Source organism: Anomalospiza imberbis, chromosome 24, assembly GCF_031753505.1.
Source record: "Anomalospiza imberbis isolate Cuckoo-Finch-1a 21T00152 chromosome 24, ASM3175350v1, whole genome shotgun sequence".
NCBI lineage: Eukaryota > Metazoa > Chordata > Aves > Passeriformes > Viduidae > Anomalospiza > Anomalospiza imberbis.
Genome location: NC_089704.1, coordinates 660,609 through 681,600, shown reverse-complemented (window position 1 = coordinate 681,600; position 20,992 = coordinate 660,609). Strand labels below are relative to the sequence as shown.

General features: G+C 47.7%; 1 protein-coding gene across 8 annotated transcripts in view; it reads right to left on the bottom strand.

Annotated features, from left to right (window-relative positions):
* Nucleotides 1–20,992, bottom strand: part of ARHGAP32 (Rho GTPase activating protein 32) — a 240,110-nt gene that overhangs the window by 71,514 nt on the left and 147,604 nt on the right. For all 8 annotated transcript variants that reach the window (XM_068171905.1, XM_068171904.1, XM_068171902.1 and 5 more), the window contains 3 exons: nt 5,544–5,681; nt 3,510–3,602; nt 1,934–2,056 (listed from right to left, as the gene is read on the bottom strand). In XM_068171905.1, coding sequence (XP_068028006.1) covers nt 1,934–2,056; nt 3,510–3,602; nt 5,544–5,681 — 354 coding nt within the window. The remainder of the gene's footprint in view (nt 1–1,933; nt 2,057–3,509; nt 3,603–5,543; nt 5,682–20,992) is intronic.

Here is a 20,992-nt window from a genome sequence, read left to right as displayed (position 1 = left end):
GTGGAAGAGTTCCTGCATTATCCAGCACACAGGATACAGCTGTTGCTAAGGAAAGGGCCTGAAGAGCAGTGGGGTCCTGGGGAAGGGCTACAGAAGGGTTCTGGTTAAACTGCAGTGATGGTGTCAAGCACTTGGGTAAATCTGCTCCAGTAGCTGAACTGATTTTTACTGCCCTACCCACGAGTTTGTAGGCACTGACATGTTTCTCCTTGCTCCCTCTCACAGCAGAGTGAAGAGCTGCCTTTGCAGCTCCCAAACTGCTCCAGATGAGCTGCCCAGGGTTAGGAAGTGAACAGAGGAGAAGTGGTGCTACAGCAACAGGATGGAAGATGGCCAAGGACACCAGACAGGTTTTCTGAAGCTTTGATCATTCCCATAAAAATGCAGTACTGCAATAGTTCAAAAGGAAATCTGTATAATCAATACTAAATTTGGCTTGGTTTCAATCAAGCTCTGTGTGGCCTCTATTACAGAAAATGAGAAGGGGCAGAACCTAAATAAACACTGCAGGTATTCCAGGCAGGTGGGCAAAAATTCATGCCAGTAATGCCCAATTTTCATCAGATATTTTACACTGGTGGATCTCAAAGTGTTTTACAGAAAAGACAACACATCCCCACTTTGCAGACAGGGATGACTGAGATGTGGGGAAATTTCCTCCAGGGAACAGTGAATCAAGAGCAAAGCAAATGTCCATGAAGGAAAGTGCTGCCATCACAGGAGCAGAGACACTGAGGATGTTTCTCAGAACTGGGGAGCAAACCTCAGTCAGCTGCTTGTGCAACTGCCTACTAGAAATTTCGAAAAAGAAACACAAAGATAATTTGGGTTAGGGAACAGGACTCAGCATCATAAACCCCCTGTGTTCTGTGGCAGTTCTGCTGCGCTGTTTCACTGTACACCCTTGCAAACTACACCTGCCACAGTTTCCCTTCTGCACAGAGCAAGATTTACAAGCAGGTAGTGTCATTTCAGTGCTCTCATAAGCTGACAACCAGCCTGGATGCTGGGCTGCTTGGAGTCCAGCTCAGAGCTGCCATGCCCACATGTCCCTCTGACCACAGAGTTCTTTGGGGTATACCATTCCTTGCCTTGATTTGAACATGAACAAACCCCTGGCAGCACCAGACTATCACTGTTCTTTTTCTTTCCTGTGCTGCACACCAAGGATGTGATCACAAAGCTTCTCAGGCACTGTTTTCCTTCACGTGTTTTGTAGAAACAGCACCATTGCACAGGGCAACCAGAGCACAGACCACTGCTTTTTGGGTAAAACAGACAACCAAAAGCTGCCAGGGTCTGATCTGGAGATCTTGGATGGGATGTGAAGCAACCTGGGCTACTGGAAGGTGTCCCTGCCCATGGCAAGGGGTGGGATGGGATGGGTTTTAGGGTCCCTCCCAAGCCAAACCATCCTGAGATTCAGGGATTTGCTCCACAGCAGCCCCTGTGCCGGATTTTACGTCCAGTTTTAGCTCATCATCTGCCCTTTAAGCAGCAATCCTTTGCCTGTCTGGTTCTTTACTTCTTATGGGAGCAGAAGCTCTTAAAAATGGTTATGGACAGGGACGTGCTCAGAGGAACCCGGGCGGTGGAACCCGGGCAAGGAGAAATGAAACTTGTGTCCACACACACAGGGACAGTCACCCTGAACAGAAAACACATGGGCTCTGCTCAGGGACGGCCCAGAGGAGCTGGCAGGAGCTGGTTCATTGCAAGATACTAATGCCAAGTAAAGCTGTATTTTAAAGATGACTGAACATCTGTCCATATCCAAGTCATTGCAGATCAAATATTTAATTCATTCTTCCAAGCTTCATCTCACAAAACACTGTGGAAGTGTCTGGACATATTCCTGATGAGCACACAGGCCCAGACAAACAGATTGCACTCATTTGGAGCTAACAACAAGGAATGCAAGTGCTTTATTTACCTCAAAGGACAGTTCATCTGCTGCTTGAGCAATATATCTCTTAATGACATGGGCAGCAGCAATAGCAGGGACATTAATGGATGATTCCTCATGGACCAGCAGGTGATTCCCCTTGTTATCAATCTGAAACAAAGAGCACAGGGGACCGTGAGGCAGCTGAGGACAAGTCAGGAGGCATTTTAGTGGTGCAAAGGCTTCAAGCTGATTGAGAGAGACAGCGCAGCCCTGGGCCCCAGGAGAGAGGGCACAGCACAGCCAGAACAGCTCACCGGGGGCTCCAGAAGGTCGGGTGTGCCCACCCCCTGAGGAGAGGAACGCTGGCTTGGCGCAGCTTTGTGTACAACCAGTAACCCACAGTGAGGGTCTGCACCTCCCTTTAACACCAAAGCATGGTGGTTTTCCATGGCAACACAGATGTGCTACAACAATCCTCCACAAGACGGAATTAACGCTCGAGGTACTGAGGAAAGGAGAAAATGCTGTCAACCCAAAAGCTAGTGTCGCTTTCCGTTTTCTCCCACACTTCTATTTATTTTAAGAAAACATGCACTCCCCCCTTTGCAATCACCAGCATACTTCCAAAACTCCCAGATTTCTGTGTAAAATTCTGTAGGATTCTCAGTGAGTCATAAAGGTTATTCTGCACTGGGTTTGCTGTGATCTCCAGGCCTGCTGTGCTGCTCTGAATCCTACATCTCATTTCTCCCTACAACTTCCCTTTGCCACTTTCCAAGATTTTTCTCATCCCAAAGGATTTCAGGGTGAGAAGGATATCAGTGGGGAAAACTGCAGGAAAACCCACTCAATCCTTATCAGATCCATTTAAAAAGGAGCTGCAACAGTCTATTAATAGCTGTTTCTATTCCTGGTGTGCAGCAATGGAAAGCCACACGTCTGCAGGCAGCCTGAGCAGGGACAGCTGGACACTCATCCAGCCCTCCCTGCTCTCATCCCCACTAAGGGCTATTGTTTAAAGCTACAAGACCATTAAACCTGAAAGCAGAGCTGCAGCTGCAGTTCACAACACACAAACTGCCACTGCAAGCACAAGGCTGCCTCTGTCTGCAGGGGAGCCAACAGGAGCACGGGGCATTTAGTGGGTTTGGAGCTGCCACAGGGAAAAAATATTTAAAAAACCGAGAGCAGGGAAACACCGTAACAGAGACAGCTGGGTTTTAGAAATGTGCCACACTTGCAGCATTGCCTTGGCAAAAAGGAGAGCAGGAATAAGTGAGCTTTGAAATAAGTGAGCCTTTTGCAACCCATCACTGGGAGCTCCAGCGCTGAATCTGGCATTCCCAGGCAGCCCACTAGGACTGCCACCTCCTCTGTTTGTGAATATCAGCAGGACAATATGTTTCTGAGAGACAAAAATCCAGGTAACAAGGAAAAAAACCCTATATTCTTAATACCGGTTCTGATTCTGTGTGTCCTACACCTTCTACCTGCTGGTAACAGGGGAATAAAGCTCTCAGGATAGAATTCCAGTGACATCAATAGGTCTGGAAAGAGCAGCTGTGTGCCTGCTGTGTTTCCAAGGTCAGGAAACAAGGAGCACCCCAGATTTGTGCTGTACCTCCATCCATGTGAGTGCAGGGCCACAGTTGATCTTGTTGCCTGCGATGTTGGAGAGCCGAGCCAGGTAAGCCATCAGCATCTGGGTGACCAGCTGGGACACAAACACACACACAGTGGTTCTGTTAGTGCACCTGCCTTTGGAGAGCTTTCTGCAGGCTTAGGGAAGACCAGAAATCACCCACTGCCACAGGCAAGAGTTACAGAGATACGTTCCCTTCTGCAAATAAATGCACTTCGGTCGTTCGAAGGACAGCAAGCTACACGCAGGGTTATAACAGTTACACCAAAAAAAAGGGAAAAGAAGCAGCTCTCTGTGAAAGTAATAATGTTATTATTATCATTTTTTAAGATTCATGCAGATTTTCATAACTTCCCTTGTCAAGATACCTTAAATCTAAAGCTTTGCCCTCGTTGTGGACACCCACACAAACAACTCGTGCCCTAGGGCCACCAAACACACCTGAGAACTGCTCAGTGAACAAACCCTGAGTGCCACTTCCACACGCCTGCAAAGCCCTGAGAATGCAGCAGCTCAGAGTGACCCCCTGGCCAAAGAGTAACATTTCAAGCAGTAGAAGAGGGCTTTAAAAATACACTTTGCCATGTCCCTTCTGTGACAGCAAACTAGTTTTTATTACAGAGAAGCCACTGAGGCCTTTCCAGAGTCTCACAGTGACAGTGGTATAAAGCAGCATTGTAGCCCAGAATCTGTAGGACTGTTTAAAACATTGTTCTCCTCAAACATCTGTTCCATCGTGGCCAATTCACAATAAAAAATATATGATGAGACACCCCACAGCTGCAGAGCACCAGAACTGTTCAGCATCTTCACATCCTCTGTGCTTGCAGACAGAATCAGATTTTCAGGCTCTTGTTCTAAAGTCCAGTTAAATCAGTGGTACAAGTAAGGATGCAAGAGATAGGAATGCCTAAAATATAATTAAAAATAAACCAGGAATTAATTGTCCTGAATACTGCTGCTTCTGCTGAATTTAAACTTTAAATCCTCCTCAGAAATCCCCTGTGTGAAGCCAAAACAAGTGTTAAATCAGTCTTCTGCTGAGTGATGGGGCTGCATGATCAGCTCCTTAAATTCCATGGCAAACACCCTGTAAAATTCCAGGGGGTACTAATTCCAGTGTCCACATCCTCCAAAACCATGCAGCCAAGATTCACCTGCTGCTTTCCAAGAGATTTTTCTGGACATGAACAAATCTTCAATTATCAGCAGCAAGAAGCTGAGGTAATTTCAGCTCATCATACTCTAGGTAAGCCAAGAAATGAGAAGTATCTCTTTGAGGAAAAAAAAAAAAAACCTAATTGAGAAAAAAGAGCTTTTTAAAGAGCATTTAAATAACACACTAATGCAAATGCTCTTAAAAAACATTTCAGGAATTTAAAATGGAAGCCTAGCACTCCAAATGGGATCGCTCTGGCAGTGCAGCAGCCTCAGACAGCATGATGCCCTGGGAATGCTGAGTTGCTAACACTAAGCCAGGAAATGCCCACACCATTGACAAAGTTTCCAAAGACAAAACCAAATTCACATATAAGGGACCACGGGACAGCAGCTTTCTTGACACTCAATTACTGTTCCAGATTCAGCTGTCTGAACTTGCAGGACATTTCCCCTTAGATCACTGACTTTATTCGTGGTAGCCAATTTTCAAAGGTAACCCAGGCTGCATTAAAACGACTCTATACTAGAAATAAGTATTACTAACAATATACTAGTAATAAGTATACTTATTACTATAATACTAGAATAACTCCGTGTACTAGAAATACATGGCATTGCTGAGGCTGGAAAAGACCTCTAAGTGCACCACTAAACCATGTCCCCAAGTGGCACATCCACACACTTCTGAACACTTCCAGGGGTGGTGACTCCACCACTGCCCTGGGCAGCCCCTTCCAAAGCTTGAGAGCCCTTTCCAGGATGGAATTGTCCCTGATACCCAACAAACCTCCCCCGGAGGTCATTCCTTGAACAAATCCCAGTGCCTGGGTGGCGCCCTGGGGGCCCCCTTACCTCGGGGCTGTCCTTCAGGGCATCGGAGCGGGGCAGCTCTGCCAGCTGCGAGAAGCGGCGGTCGTAGATGCACAGGTGGAGGTGTTTGTCCAGCACCCGGAAATCCTCATAGCTCCTCTTCACGATCCAGCTCCTGCCCTGCACACACAAACACAGCCACGCTGTCAGCAGCTCCTCAGCACTGAGGGGTAGGAAAGGGAAATCTGAGCACAAATAGCACTTTCTCCTTGAAACATCTGAAAGCTATCAAAGGGCCCGAGTAACATTTTCATGGTTTAATTTGCAGGTAACATTTTCATGTTTTAATTTGCTGCAGCCATTCCTGCTCAAACCAGCCATTAGTGGTCCTGTTTTAATCACTTAACCATGAGTTTGGATGTGGCCAGCAGCACGAGACCCATCCAGAGCTTTAACTTCCACCTGTCTTACAAGGATTTTGTAGCATTTTCCTACACGAGGTGTCCTTGCACAAATGTAAATCACCAAGTGGTTGTATAAACAGCATGAAATTAGATTCCAAACAGATAGATACATATAAACCCAGAGATCTGAAGGCAGGATTGAAGCTTGCAAAATTTCTGCCAGGTGCCCCAGGCAAACCTTCAGCTGAATTAAGAAAACAATCCATGATGAACAACTCTAGCTGCAGATTTATTCCTGAGTGCATATCATTTCCCCAATTAAAATATAGACAAGTTACAGACTGCTCCAGGGGACAAGGAAGGGACTGTGGCAGCACAGAACAGTTTGCTTTTTGAAGCTTTTAATATCTAATGATGACTTTTAAATGCTCCATGGCCTATTGTGATCAATAAAAAATGTTGTATTAATGCAGCAGTTAACAGGTCAAAGCACTTTATGAAGAGTCATTAATCACAGAATCCCAGAGTGCTTTGGGATAGAAGGGAACTTAAAGCCCATCCAGTCCCACCCCTGCCATGGGCACAGACACCTTCCCTGTCCCAGTTTACTCCAAGCCCTATCCAAGCTGGCCTTGGACACTTCCAGGGATGTGGAAGGAATCAAGGAATCAGATTGCTCTGGGTTACAGGGGCACTCAGAGGCAGTGCCAGGGATGGGAAGTGACACAGGGATGCCTGAAAGTGGAGCAGAAAGCAGGGGATGTGTGGGGTAAGGGGGACACAGCAGGGAACAGTGATAAATGCTGACCTGCTGTGCCTGGCTGGCAGGGCTCTGCCAGGTGCCCTCTCCCCCGGGATACAAAAGGCATGGCCTACTCTGAATTCCCAGTCATAATTCCTCTACACTGATTTCTTTATCAGCAAAGTTCTAAGCATCAGTTTTACATTAATATCCAAAGCCTGTGAGGCAATTGCAGATATAAACCCTCCAATCCAGCTGCATTCTGTCCCAGTGATTTAAGAAAACTCCACACTGTGACTGTGTCCATAGACTCTGCTTTCAGTTCATGAGAAATCACCATATTTCACAATTCTAAGAAGAAGCACCTACACAGGATAAATGATTTGGGATTTCCACATTATGTCATTTATCTTTTTGTCTATAGGAGAAAAACAAAACCAGGAGTGCAAGACTAATTCAGGAAGCTGTCAGTCCTCCCCATTTCTCCATCTTTTGCAATTCAGGGATTCTTGCTCTCTCACTGAGCTGCCAGTGTGACCTTCAAGGGTCAATCACCAACGTAGGGAACAGCAGCCTGAGAAATCCCTGTGATCCTGGATCTGACTCTGCCACCAAACCGGGCATTTCATTCCCACGTGACCACCCAAACAACAAAATGATCTGTCAAACGATCCTAAACCTGTCACTAATTCCATTCTATTTCATTTTAAAGGCTGGTCTGTAGCTTTGCAGCCTGGTTGCCATGAATGAGGGCAGTAAGAGTTAAATGCAGCCGGGAGGCAGAGCTGGGTCAGCCCCTGCTGTGCCAGGGTGTGCAGGATCCCACAGCATCCCGGTCACAGGGCTGACAGCAGCAGGAAAAGGTGATGGATGAGCAGGGACAGCTTACCCCACACCAGCAGCAGTGTCTGTGGCCCCACAGGAGGCTCCTGGAGCAGGGCAGGCAGCAGAGCCGGAGCGCGGGCAGGGAACCGGGATCCTCGGTTCCTGCACCTCCAAACTGCAGCTCGCAGCTGCTAAGCAACCAGCAGAGCTCTCCCTGAGCTCTCCCATCCCTGAGCCATCCCTGAGCCATCCCTGAGCTCTCCCATCCCTGAGCCATCCCTGAGCCATCCCTGAGCCATCCCTGAGCTCTCCCATCCCTGAGCCATCCCTGAGCCATCCCTGAGCTCTCCCATCCCTGAGCTCTCCCATCCCTGAGCCATCCCTGAGCTCTCCCATCCCTGAGCCATCCCTGAGCCATCCCTGAGCCATCCCTGAGCTCTCCCATCCCTGAGCCATCCCTGAGCTCTCCCATCCCTGAGCCATCCCTGAGCTCTCCCATCCCTGAGCCATCCCTGAGCTCTCCCATCCCTGAGCCATCCCTGAGCTCTCCCATCCCTGAGCCATCCCTGTGCTCTCCCATCCCTGAGCTCTCCCTGAGCTCTCCCATCCCTGAGCCATCCCTGAGCCATCCCTGAGCCATCCCTGAGCTCTCCCTGAGCTCTCCCAACCCTGAGCCATCCCTGTGCTCTCCCATCCCTGAGCTCTCCCTGAGCTCTCCCATCCCTGAGCTCTCCCATCCCTGAGCCATCCCTGAGCTCTCCCATCCCTGAGCCATCCCTGAGCCATCCCTGACCCATCCCTGAGCTCTCCCATCCCTGAGCTCTCCCATCCCTGAGCTCTCCCATCCCTGAGCCATCCCTGAGCTCTCCCATCCCTGAGCTCTCCCATCCCTGAGCCATCCCTGAGCTCTCCCATCCCTGAGCCATCCCTGAGCTCTCTCATCCCTGAGCCATCCCTGAGCTGTCCCTGCCAGCAGCCCAGGCTCCTGGAGAGGGATGCTGTAGGTGCCTGGAGGCCAGAACCTCATCACCATTCCTAGGTCACTCAGCCTAGGATTGTGGACATCAGGCTGTTGTGCAAAAGGATCATAGTTTACTTCATGGAATCATGGAATACCCTGACTTGGACCCAAAAGGATCAACATTCCAAGTCCTGGCTCTGCACAGGCACCCCCACAATCCCACCTGGGCATCCCTGGCAGCGCTGTCCAAAGGCTCCTGGAGCTCTGGCAGCCTCGGGGCTGTGCCCATTCCCTGGGCAGCCTGGGCAGTGCCAGCACCCTCTGGGGAAGAACCTTTCCCTAAATCCTACCTAAACCTGCCCTGACACAGCTCCAGCTGTTCCTCAGGTTCTGTCACTTCTCTCGGAAGAGCTCAGTATCTGCCCCTCCACTTTCTGGGAATGGGGCTGCCAATTCCTGTCTCACTCAAGAGTGGCTGTGCACAGGCTGTGCTGGCACAGAGCAGCACTTCAGGAGCAGTAACACACATTTCCACCCAGCAGAATGTTATTCCAACACCCTGAAGGGGAGTATTTATCAATATTCTCCAATTTTAAGCCTGCCATTACTAATTTCAAAAAGCTCCCATGCTTTAGGTTGGACTTCAAGTAGTATTAAACAAAGCTTTTTTCAGATTTGGAGCCTGAGTGATGAATTTTTAAGCCACATTTACACTGGATGCAATTAACTTTACAGGAAGGAATCACTGCAGCAATGGAGGAAGGAACTGGACAGTATTTAGTGCTTCCCCTTAGATCTCCAGCACAAACCTCAGGAAAGCAAAGTCTGGATTTCCCCAGTCAGACTCCCAGGGAGCCACAGCCAAAGCAACAGCAGCAGCCTCATCCCAGATCCAAAGTACTACAAAGGTTTCCAATATAATTGGAAACCATATAATATAATTTATCAATATAAAGATTGTACATCTTGCTCCCCTTTTCTGCAAATTCTCAAGTGCCAGAAAGATTTGGCAAAACGATTATTTTTTAATTTAGAGAGTTAATACAATATTAGACACAAGCAAGTGCCCGTTAAGTTGGTCTGGTGTTGTCAACTGTGTTTTATAGCAAAGCTCAACATTTCTGGTGCTTCAGGTACTCAACATCCATATGGCAAAAATGTCTTCTTCATATTTTTAATGATTTTCATAAACTGTGCTCAAATAAATTTTTGATCAGCCTCTAATTTTCTAATGCAATAATTACTTTTCATTTCCTTAATTATTAGTGGTCCTGATTTACAGAAGCACAAGCTTAAATCCCATTCACTTCATTGGGACGTAAGAGGTGAAGTTAAGCACAAAGTGATTTCCCAGATTCAGACCTTCAACTACAAACCTGGCTGTGACAAAGTTCTTTAAAATAAAAAAAACTAACAAGCGAGGATTTCAATAATGCCATTAAATAGTTTCAGGATCTTTAAAAGGAAAAATTGACCAGTGACCTATAAACAAGTTCCTCTTGAAAAAAAAAATCAATATATTTTTTGAAATGGCTTTTTACAGAAACATTCACAATGAAAAGCATCATGAAGAATCTGGAATTTCTCACCGAATGGAAAATCTGATCTCATCCCTACTCTTTTCCCATCCTGATCTGTTGTCCCTCACTCTGCTGGGTAGGATTAAATGTACGATGAGAGCCTGGTGAGATTTCAGCCTCTGCACAGAGCTGCTGATTTTTTTACGATTATCAAAGCAAGGAGAAACGTCAGACTAAAGAAATTGTCTGACTGTTGTCTGAATCGTCAGACTAAATGTAAGAGACTGCTGAACTGGTGATTTCATTTCCAGTGAGCCAGAGGTCTGAGCCCTCCATCAGTGGCACCAGCACTGCAAGATCACAGATCAGAGATGCTCCTGGGCTTCACTTGGCACGGGAGGAGATGGGGAGGGACAGGGATCCAGAGCCCAGCTCCACAAGGAATATTTTTAGCTCTGCTGATCAAATGGCCTGCGGAGGACGATGAGCAGCCACAGCCTGGAGTAGTTTCCTACTCCCTTAAGCTCAGCCCAGTCCTGTGGCACTTGAGCAGCACTGTCACTCCCACTGCCATTCTTCCCAAGCCCATCCTGATTCCTGCAGCTCAGTGATGGCTTCATTACCAACAGACAGACACTACCCCCTGCAAATCTGAGAGGAAGCAATTTTAAACCATCCCCTACATTTTCATTCCCCCAGTCAAAGCCCACTTTGCTCCATTGTCCCTCAAACTCTTCAATTACCAGTACAAGAATCGTGCTTGTTTCTAACTGGGGCTCCCCTAAGTCCAGGCCAGTTCCCTACTGGAATATTTGTACATGGGTCTAACTGTGTCCACTCAGCATCTGGCAGAAAACTCTTCCTGCTGTGCCCTGAGCAACACCTAGAGGCACCCAGCCTGCAAGAGAGGTCCAGCTGCTGCCAGGATTTGTGGTACCCTCCATTCACAAAACCTACGTGCTAGAATTTTGTATGAAAGATTTATAGATCTTCTTGCCACGTAAGAAAAACTCCCGCTTCCAGCTGGATCTGTCTCCATGTCAGCAGGCACAACGCCACCCTGTCCATCAATCCCTCTCCAAGCCAGCCAGGCTGCCACCGAGCTCCAGCACACACAGCCTTCCTGTCCCACAGTCTGACTGGATTTGCTCTACAGCACTTAGGATTTATTTATTTTAAGACAGGAATAGACCTTTCTCTTCTGGTTCAAATGCTTATTTCCTCAGAGAGAACACATGGATGCTCTCCTGAACCTTGCAGCCCACATGGAGAGCAAGAGCAGAAAATGAGATGAAAGTATAAGGCAAAAGTCACTGCAGTTTGACCCCTCAGTAAGAAAACACCACAGATTAAATGGCAGGAAAAGCAGCAGCATCCAGCAGGGCAGGTTAACTCTGCCATGGGTGACTCTTACAGCTGTCTGGGGCTCAGGCTCTGTATGTTATTGCAGCCTGACCCCTCAGCCCTTTCCTGTTTCAAGTCACAGCAGAAAATGGTTTAGAGATTTAGTCAAAACAGAAAGCAAGATGGATAAAATCCATCCCAGGGAGTTCACCCAGGAAGTGTTTTTAGCTGGTGCCATAGGTCGCTTTATCTACACCTACATTTGTTTACCAAAGAGATTCCACAACTTCTGGTGCGTTATTCTAACTTGAAGGAAATTATAAATCTTTAAAACTTAAAGGGAGTTTTCACTAAGGCAACATAAAAGTACTTTATTTCTGAATGGAACACTAAAACGTCAGCACTGCACCTGGAGTCACAGCACATGGACACAAGGGAGGAACAAGCACAAGATGGAGGGAAAATACAAATGGACAGAGCACAAGGCAGAGGAGAAAATTTGGTATATTTATGTGGTGAACCCTTATTAGCCTTATTCCACAGCATAAATTAATCTCTCACCATGAATTATCAGTTTATTATCAATTACTTGCAATCACTAGGAAAAAAAGAGATTTTAATGGAAACCACTGCAGCTTTTCTCCCCTAAAAGTTAGACTTTGTTGTGCTGCTGGATTCCAATTACAGACAGAAGCCCCCAAAGCACACGTGGGGACACAGGGCTGGGTCTGAGGGACAGCAGTGTCATCCTGTCTGTCCTCACTGCTTGGAAATCACCCCTCAGGTGTGTGGAGTTCTCTGGGGGAGAAGGGGACACCAGCCATGAGCCCCAGTGGTTCCTGTGTCCCTCAGAAGAACAGCTTTGCCAGGAGTAAATAAACACTTGGCTCAGGCTTTGGGGCTGAGTGGTTTTGTACAGGTACAGAGGAGTAAGAGCCCAGCAAGACAACCCAACACAAAGAGAGTGCCTGAAAGCCTAAGAGCCATTTTTCCTCCCATTTCTGAATGGCAGCCTGACAGACCTTGAACACGACCCAGGATTTACAGCCCTCGACACGTGAGTGACATCCCTGCTCTCCTGCCACGCTGTAATTTCAACACTTCCATATCCATCATCCCTTTACCAAAATTCCACCATGGAGCAGCAGGTCAGGGGTGAGGGGAGGGCAGGCATGGCGTGGGGGGCTGCTTTTCTGCACTTCAGAAAATTACAGTCGTGACATGAGAGCTTGGAGCCACAAACGAAACCCTTCAGAGCCCCAGAGCAGAGCTCAGGAAGGGAGCTGAAATTCCAAATTCCACCACCCTCCAGGTAGCAGGGCAGTGAGGGGGTGTATGTACAGCTACAAATGACTGTATGGAGGTTGCAGGCATTAAACACAACTCCCTCCTTACCCCACAGCCCGAACGTGCCACAAACTGCTCTGCACTCCACCACAGGGGAAAGTTCCATCAAAGCCAGCAGCCACGACTGGCCTTCAGAGCAAAACAAACAAAAAACCTTTAAAATTACTTGCCTGAGGTTGTTAAAACAGAAGAAAAGAAAATCACAGAATCCCAGGACGGCTTGGGGTGGGAGGAACCTTAAACCCCATCCATGGCAGGGACCCCTCCACTGTCCCAGGCTGCTCCAAGCCCTGTCCAGCCTGGCCTTGGGCACTGCCAGGGATCCAGGGGCAGCCCCAGCTGCTCTGGGCACCTGTGCCAGGGCCTCCCACCCTGCCAGGGAACAATTCCTGATTCCCAATACCCCATCTCTCCCTGCCATCCAGCAGTGAAAAGCCATTCCCCCATTTTCCTATTTCCAAAAACTTTCCGAATTCCTTGCCTGAGGTCACCTACAGCATCAGCAGCTTTGGCAGACACAGATCTCAATTTTCTTCAATCTCATTTTTCAGGCAGATCATAGCAGCAAACAGCTGACTTGTGTGTATGTATATATGTGTGTTTGTGTGTATATATTTGATCAGACCACAGAAGCATGTTTTTGTAAACACAAACTATCAGCGAGAAAAGAGACTTTTTTGTAGGTCCAAACCCAGAAAACTATTTGAACACCCCCCAGGACCCCGTTAGGGCTGCTATGCCACAGGCCAGACATCCATCACATCATTTACAAACAACAGGCACTCAGGAGCACAGGAATAACAAACCCCTGCTGTATCTGACACTGCTCCTTTCCAGCCCCATTCATCCTGACACCCCGGAATGAAGCAACACTACCAGTGCTTGGAAAAGATCACTAACAGGGTAAGAAGAGCCTCTGGGCAAGGTTAGAGATAAAAACCATGAGTATTTCCAGGCAAAAGATCCGCAAGCCGGGGTGTTAGAGATGCAGCTGATCAAGCCTCAAGAACAGAGGCTGGAAGGCTGAAACGTTATTTAGAAAGCACAAGAAACAGAAGCAGTTATGGCGAGGTTTTGTGAACAAGGCTGGAGTCAAAATGGAAAATCAGCTGCTCTTCTGGCAGCTGCAGCCATCACTCTTTATGAAGAAATAGTGAAAAGTGGTGCCAAGACCCAGGAGATGAAATATTTAAGACAGACCATCTTCAATATCTAATATCCCTGATGGAGGCTTTTCAAAACGTAAACCACAATGTCTGAAATGAAGTCATGGTTTTAAACCCACAGATGAGTTAAAAATGCACCATTTAGAAAACATAAAGTCCTGATCTGTCAAAACTTGAGCCCTTGGTGGCAAACCTGCTCTGCAGTCTTACAAAATACAGTCTGTGATGATTTCTGATGCCTCCATCCCCCAGCCTGTGGCACATCCTCAGAGTGACAACGAACACCTGCTCTGTGCATTTTAACAAACTCGGGGCCCAAACCTGCTCTGTAACTCTGGGAAAGCCCCCCACAATTTAAGAAACAAGCTCAAACTGGGTTCCCCCTGAGAATTCTGTGACTGACTCCTCCAAACAAAACTTATTTTTAATGTAACATGCAGTTGGGCAAAGCACCTCTATTTACTGAGTGCAACAGTGGCACTCTCAGCCCTCTTACTACCCAGACAGCTCAATTCCAAGGTATCTGCAGAGTATCAGTTTAATAATCCATCTGCACTCAGTGGAACTGGTAGGAGATAACTTCAAAAACTGTTGTGATTGTGTGTTTTGCCACGGGGCTCTGTGCCAGTAAATATTTGCTACAAACAGGGAAGATGATGCATCTTTGATTTACCACTGAAGTATCTTTAGGACAAGATGTCCTAAGGAGGGTTAGGTTGGATATTAAGTTGAATTTTTTTAATGGAAGAGGTTGCCAAGCCCTGGCAGAGGCTGCCCAGAGCAGTGGTGGGCAGAGTCACAGTCCCTGGAAAAGTTAAAAAAACTGTGTTGATGTGGCAATGGGGACAGGGATTAGTGGTGGCTTGGCAGTGCTGTGGCAAAGGTTAAACTCCATGCCTTTGGAGGTACTTTCCATCCTAAATGACTCCATAAGTCAGTGATTCTGCCTTTACACACACACTGTTTATTATCATGTGGTTTCTGTGCCTTGACAGAGCCTTTTTGAAACCATCTTTTCCTGACCTGCCTGCTCTGCATTTTATATGCAGTGAATCTGTTATTTGGAAGTGTAGATGCTGTTCCGGGGTCTGTGAACTTCACCTACCCTGAGGCTGAGCATCCCAACTGCTCACCTGGGCTGTCTGCTGCTGCTTCCTCAGCCTCCTACACCCAGCATCACCCGGTGACCAGAGCAGCTTTGCAGCCTTGCAGAGGATGGCACTGGATGAAACAGTTTTAGAGGATTTGTCCCAACAGCCTGTCACCTTCCCCAGGTAAACAGGTATTGAAAATGTGTGCATGGCAAACCTCCCCATGAAGAATAAACATCAAGGCAGGAAAGAATATCCCCACAATCCTCCTCCCATTCTGGACTTGAACCAAGCCCTGCTCTTGGAAAAGTTGTAAAACAAGTGAATTGTAGGCAAAGGGCTCCTCTGCAAAGCATCTGCACTGCTCAGTTGTGGGGACGACTTGGTGTCTCATCAAAACAGCCCAAGTGTCCCCTTCAATTTGTGGCTGGGCCCAGCCTTGTCTCCAAAGCACCACATGAGGATCAGGAGCCCTGCCAAGATCCATCAGAGTCCCATGGCTTTCTGCAGTGACCCTCACTGCCAGAGCCCAGAGCACAGTCTGGGCACAAGCAGAGATCTCTAATTCTGGCCTTGTTTTCTGTCTGAAGGCAAAGGACACGGCATTAACAAACAACCCTGGAACTGTGAGAGCCTCTGCTGCTCACAAAAACCCTTCAGGACACCACCTCGATGTGATACTGCACTTTATCCTGACAAATGATCTTCCCTCTCACTCATCATCCCTCCCTGGAGCAGAGCAGGGCCTGGCCCTTCCCTTCAGCTGGGGGGTTTCCGTCAGGGAAAACCATCTGAAGCAGTTCTGTATCACCTACATTCCCTTTGACCAAGAACTGCCCAGCAGCTCAGCCTCACGCAGCTCTGATGAACTGGGAGGCTCTTGTCTTGAGGAGCTCATTTCCAGATACCCTCTTTCCCGACTCTCAAATAAATTCCTGAGCATTTCTCCACTGGAGTTTGAGCACAGAAAGCCTCTGTCCCTGGCATGCTGAGAGGACAGCTTGAAGTGCACCTATATTTGCACCTGCTGAAAAAATGTGCTTTAGCACCAACAGCTCCACAACAGTTTTTATTTCTGCAATGTCATAAATATATTACAAATAAATTATTCCATTCAAAATCCACACACAGCTACAACCCTGGTTTTGCATCTCATGCACCCAGAGTTAAGAAAACAAAGAGCTGACCCCATTTCTGTCACAATACACATTTAAATAATTAAATAGAGAAAATCTGAAGAGAGCCACGAATGGATCAATTAAAGACCAAAGTGTAAGGGTGACAGGAATTTTTCATGTCTCGTGAGCAGAGGATGATCTCCACAGCAGAGCAGTGAATCTGCCCTGGCTGGGGCTGTAGGACCAGCCCCATCAGCAGGGAAGGGAACCCCAGAGCCCCAGGACACAGGGGTGCAGCTGGGACAGTGCAGTGTGCTCCTGCAGGGGACAAAAATCCCTTCTGCCTCAAAACTGGCACTGCCATGGTGACATGTCCAAACAGGACAAGGGGAGACAGCCACAAGCTGTGCCAGGGGAGGGTCAGGTTGGACACCAGGAGGACTTTCTTCCTAGAAAAGGTGGTCAGGCACCGGAAGGGGCTGCCCAGGGAGGTTCCTGGAGTGTCTAAGGAAGGTCTGGATGTGGCACTCAGTGCTCTGGGCTGGTGACAAGGTAGGGATCAGTCACAGGGTGGACTCAATGCTCTGGAAGGGCTCTTCCAACCTCAAGGACTCCATGAGTCTGTGTGAAAATTAAGGATCACAGGGGCAAAACCTCAGGCTGGGCAAAGGGTGTGGTGAATCTGCTTTTAGAACAGGACACAGCAGACCCCAGTGTTAATCCTGCTGGATGGGAGTGCTGCCCTACCCAATTCTGCAGGAAATCTCTGAACACCAGCCATTAAAACCCTTGTCCCTAGTAACCACTATCCCAATTACTGAATGAATCCATCCTTCAGTGTTATCATCCCAGCTACAGCGTAACAGATGCTAATTAAGCCGTTCAGATGTAACTGAGCCCCTATAGATGGCAGCTTACTTCCCCAAAGCCTGGAACAGAGCCAGCCCCTCCACCTCAGCTTTGGGATCTCCTGAGGTCTGAGCACAGCCCAGCAGCACCCTGCAGGCTGCCTGCCAGCTTCAGGCATTCTTGATTAATTCTCATTCCCACTGTCACTTTGCTTTTATTTACTGCTGCTGGGAGCAGGAGGCACAGAGTGTGTGACCTCAGATCCACCAGAGCACAGCACGTGGAGTGATGGATTAGCAGGGTGGAAACAAGGAATTCTGCTGCTTTCTTTTGCTTAATGTGAAACAGCCCTCAACACCTGAGAAAAGTTTAGGACAGAGGTTTCAACGTGTGTGAACATCTGGAAGGATGGGGTAGAAATAGCCAAGCCAGAAAGGCCTGTGGGCAGGTTTTCAACAGGTTTTGTGGATTTACAAAATACCCAGGATTTGTTACCCAGAGAAGCTGTGGCTGCCCCATCCCAGGATGGGGCTTGGAACAACCTGGTCTAGTGGAAGGTGTCCCTGCCCATGGCAGGGGCTGGAACTGGATGGGCTTTAAGCTCTTTTCCAACTCAAACATTCCATGATTCCATCTCCAAACACCTGCACATGTGAGGCACCAAACTCGTGGACAACATGTCAGTGGCAGTCTCATTTCCCCAGTCATCTTCAGGCAAGTGTGCCAAGAGGCAGAAAAGAAGAACGGAAAACAAGGCAGGGGAAAGGCCATGATGGTGACCAGAATTTTAATGCATCTGAAAGCAGAGCAGCTTTTCTGAGCCCTGAGTACACACAGCCTGGCCCTGACTAAGGGGTGAGGACACATAGGTAGGGACAGGAGGCTGCATCATGGGAAAATTTACTGTTTAATAAAAGCACCCATTTACTGCTTTTGTTTTGTTTAGTAAAATCCTAAATGAAGGCAGAAAATCTTATATAAATATGGAGAAGGATGTTAATACACATTCTGAAAACAGACTTTGCACTGGGTAGGATCCACCTGGATGCTCCACATCCCTTTAATAAGGACATGAAAGCTTTCCCCTCTCTGTGTTTCTATATGTATATAAAGCACACAGAAGAATATCTGTGAGCTGGAATCTGTCCTTCAGTCACCTGTTTTAAAAGCTTTTCACAGGAGCAAAGTAGCACTTACTCAGTTCCTGTTCTCCAGGTGTTTGAGTTTCGATCAGAAACTATTAATAAAGAAGACAAAGAACCCAACCATATTTTGAATGTTTGACTCAAAAATCCTCCTGCAAGCAATTTGTGGTTCCAGCCTGGACTATCCCAGGCAGCCAGAACCAGCAAACCACACTTGAGATGCTGCTCCTCTGACTCAGGCATGGCCCCTGTGGGAAGCATCTTCCACTCTCTGCTCCCCACAAACCACTCGGGATGGGGAGTCCTGCCTGCTCCTCCTCCCTGGAGCCTGCTTTTCCTGGCCTCCCCCCCGTGCCCTTGAACACTCCTTCCTGCACAGGGAATGGGATGGGGTTGCCTTCAGAGCCTGGCAAATCCTGCTCTCCAAGCACAAGGTGCCCAGCTCGAATCTCCTGCAGGGCAGAGCTGGGACAAGTGGCTGAGGTTTGAGGCAATGTCTTCTTCTGGTGCACCAGGGACCTGATTCCATCCACCAGAGCAAACACAGCCCCTGCTGGAAGGAAGAACAGCAACAGGGCACAGAACTGGGCATCCTGTGCCACAGGGATGGCTCAGCTCCCGCCAGCCTGAAAATGGGAGCAGGAAAATGGAGAAAACCCTGCTTGGACCACGAGAATTCCTGCTCTGGGAACAGCCTTAGAAATGTAGCAGTGCTGGAGCAGAAAAAGGCTTCCTTTGCTGCCATTATCCCCTGGAAAGGAGGAGCAGGAAAGGTGCTGTGGCTGGGCTGGCACTGCAGCAGTCAGCCTGTGTCTGATCCCTGGGACTGTGTGTGTCTGGCTCGTGCTTGTGCAGTCTGACATCCCTGCTGAGCAGCGCCTGTCACTCCTGTCCCAACAATCCACCTGTGAGCATGGACATGAGCAGCCAAAGCCTCAGGAAAGGCTGGAGGTTACAGCCCCCCTCAGAACATGAACATCTCCACAGACAGTCCTTGTTCTCTCCCTGCCACTCCAAATGTCACCAAAAATGATGCTTGAGGTGTTCAAACACCACAAATTTCACATTGTAGACAGCATTTACAAGTTTCATTTTTCAGAACAAAAGCTGAGACTGGGCATTCTTCTGTTGTAATATTTGAGGAAGTACACAAAGTTGCTGTAATGTCACACAAACAAACCCCAAAACATCCAAAAGGCACATTTCCAGCCTTCCTTACATGTTGACTGGATTAGCCATTCCAGCCTTTTTGCAGGCTCTGACTTGTGCTGATTTATTCTCCACACTCCAAGTAACCCCTTTCAAATGTGGTTCAGACCGTGTAAATTCTTTGTTTATCCCTGTGAGGACTCCCAAGGATTGCAAACACTGTCCAAGGACTTTCACAGCAGCAGGTACAGCATGAATTCCCCAGGGGTCTCAGCCACCCCCTGTGCTCCTCCAGGAACCTCAGGGATTCCCAATTACTGTCTCCAGGTTCAGAGGGTTCACAGGTACAGTCCTCACACCACCCTTCCAAGACTTGACCCATTTATTTTAATAATATCACTCTTTTCACAGAAGTCCTGAAATCCATCTTCTAGAAATACAAGTTCAGTGCAACCTTATTTGGAAAAAAAAAGGAAAATCCACCTGAATTGCTGGAAAAAAACCTGAACCAAACCCTCCCATCACTGTCTCTTCCCAATAGATTTAATTCCCTCCCTTTGTCATTTCCTAGTTTTCACGTTTAAATTTGTCCAAAGGAATCAAAAGAAGAATCCTATCTCTCCTCTTTTCTGAAGTAGCTCTCTATATATTCCCACTTCTTCTTAAGAGCTAATAAACTGGATTAATTTTTTTAGGTTTTTAAGTAGAAGAAAAGCTGAGCAGAGACTTAACCCCCCCCCACCCCCGAACCTTGCACAAAGCCTGGATTTCACAAGCTGACTTGCAGCACAAATACACCTCCCATATAATGCTTTTTCAAACCTTATCTGGGAAGGTTTTGCAAAACAGGCATCAAGCACTAATTCTCTTTACACCACTAAAATGATACTTACAGCTGGGAAGGAGTGGGATAGAATTCCCTCAGTGTAATAGCTGTGTCCTGCCAAACCCAGCTAAGGCTGAGCTGGATGTCTGAAATAGCTGCTGCTCCAAAGCTTTGCTTTGCTGCCTGCTCCAGAGAGAATGGCACAGTAAATGCCATTTGAGGGGCCACAGCACGGGGGGTCTGCACAGCCCAGACTGGGCAAGGCCCAGCACTGACCCCCAAAGCCACGGCATTGACTGATTTCTCTAAGTCTGGAATAGAAAGTTGGCAACTCCTTCACTCTTTGCTATCTGCTTCCGCAACAAATCACAGTAATTTAGAGCTTTTACATTTATGTGGATCCAGCCTCCCTAGCAGAATTCCCCATGTCCATCTGAGCAATCCAGGACATAGCTCAGGCTGCTGCAGTGCCTGAACACCAGTGCTGGAAGCACATCCAAAGGGTGAGGAAAGCCAAATTTGATTTTCAGGCTTTTTTCCTCCCTCCTTCAATATTTTTGGCCTGATCCAGATGCACCCTGCCAAAATCAGTCTCCATTGCACCATCACTCCATGAGTTATTTCACACCTCCCATTCCATTCTCCTGTGGAGCCAAATCCACACAGACACTGCTGGTGTCCAATGTGTGATGGAATGGAATCTTTCCCTGGACATGGGAGAGGCCGTGGGGTGGCAGGGCTGAAGTATCTCCATGGCAGAAATGATGCTCAGCTGTGCAGTTCCTCCCATACCTTCCTGGTCATTGGATCCAAATGTCACAATGTCTCAGCTTTCTATGGATCTGAGAGACAGGGACATGGAGTAATAGGGGAGAGGGTGATCCTGGGGAAGGGAGAAGCTCCAGCTAGCCAGGGGGAGTACTTTAAAACAGAAGAAAAATAGGGGAAAAAAGGAAAAAGGAGGAAAAAATAGAGGAAAAGTAAAAAAAAAAAAAAAAGGAAAA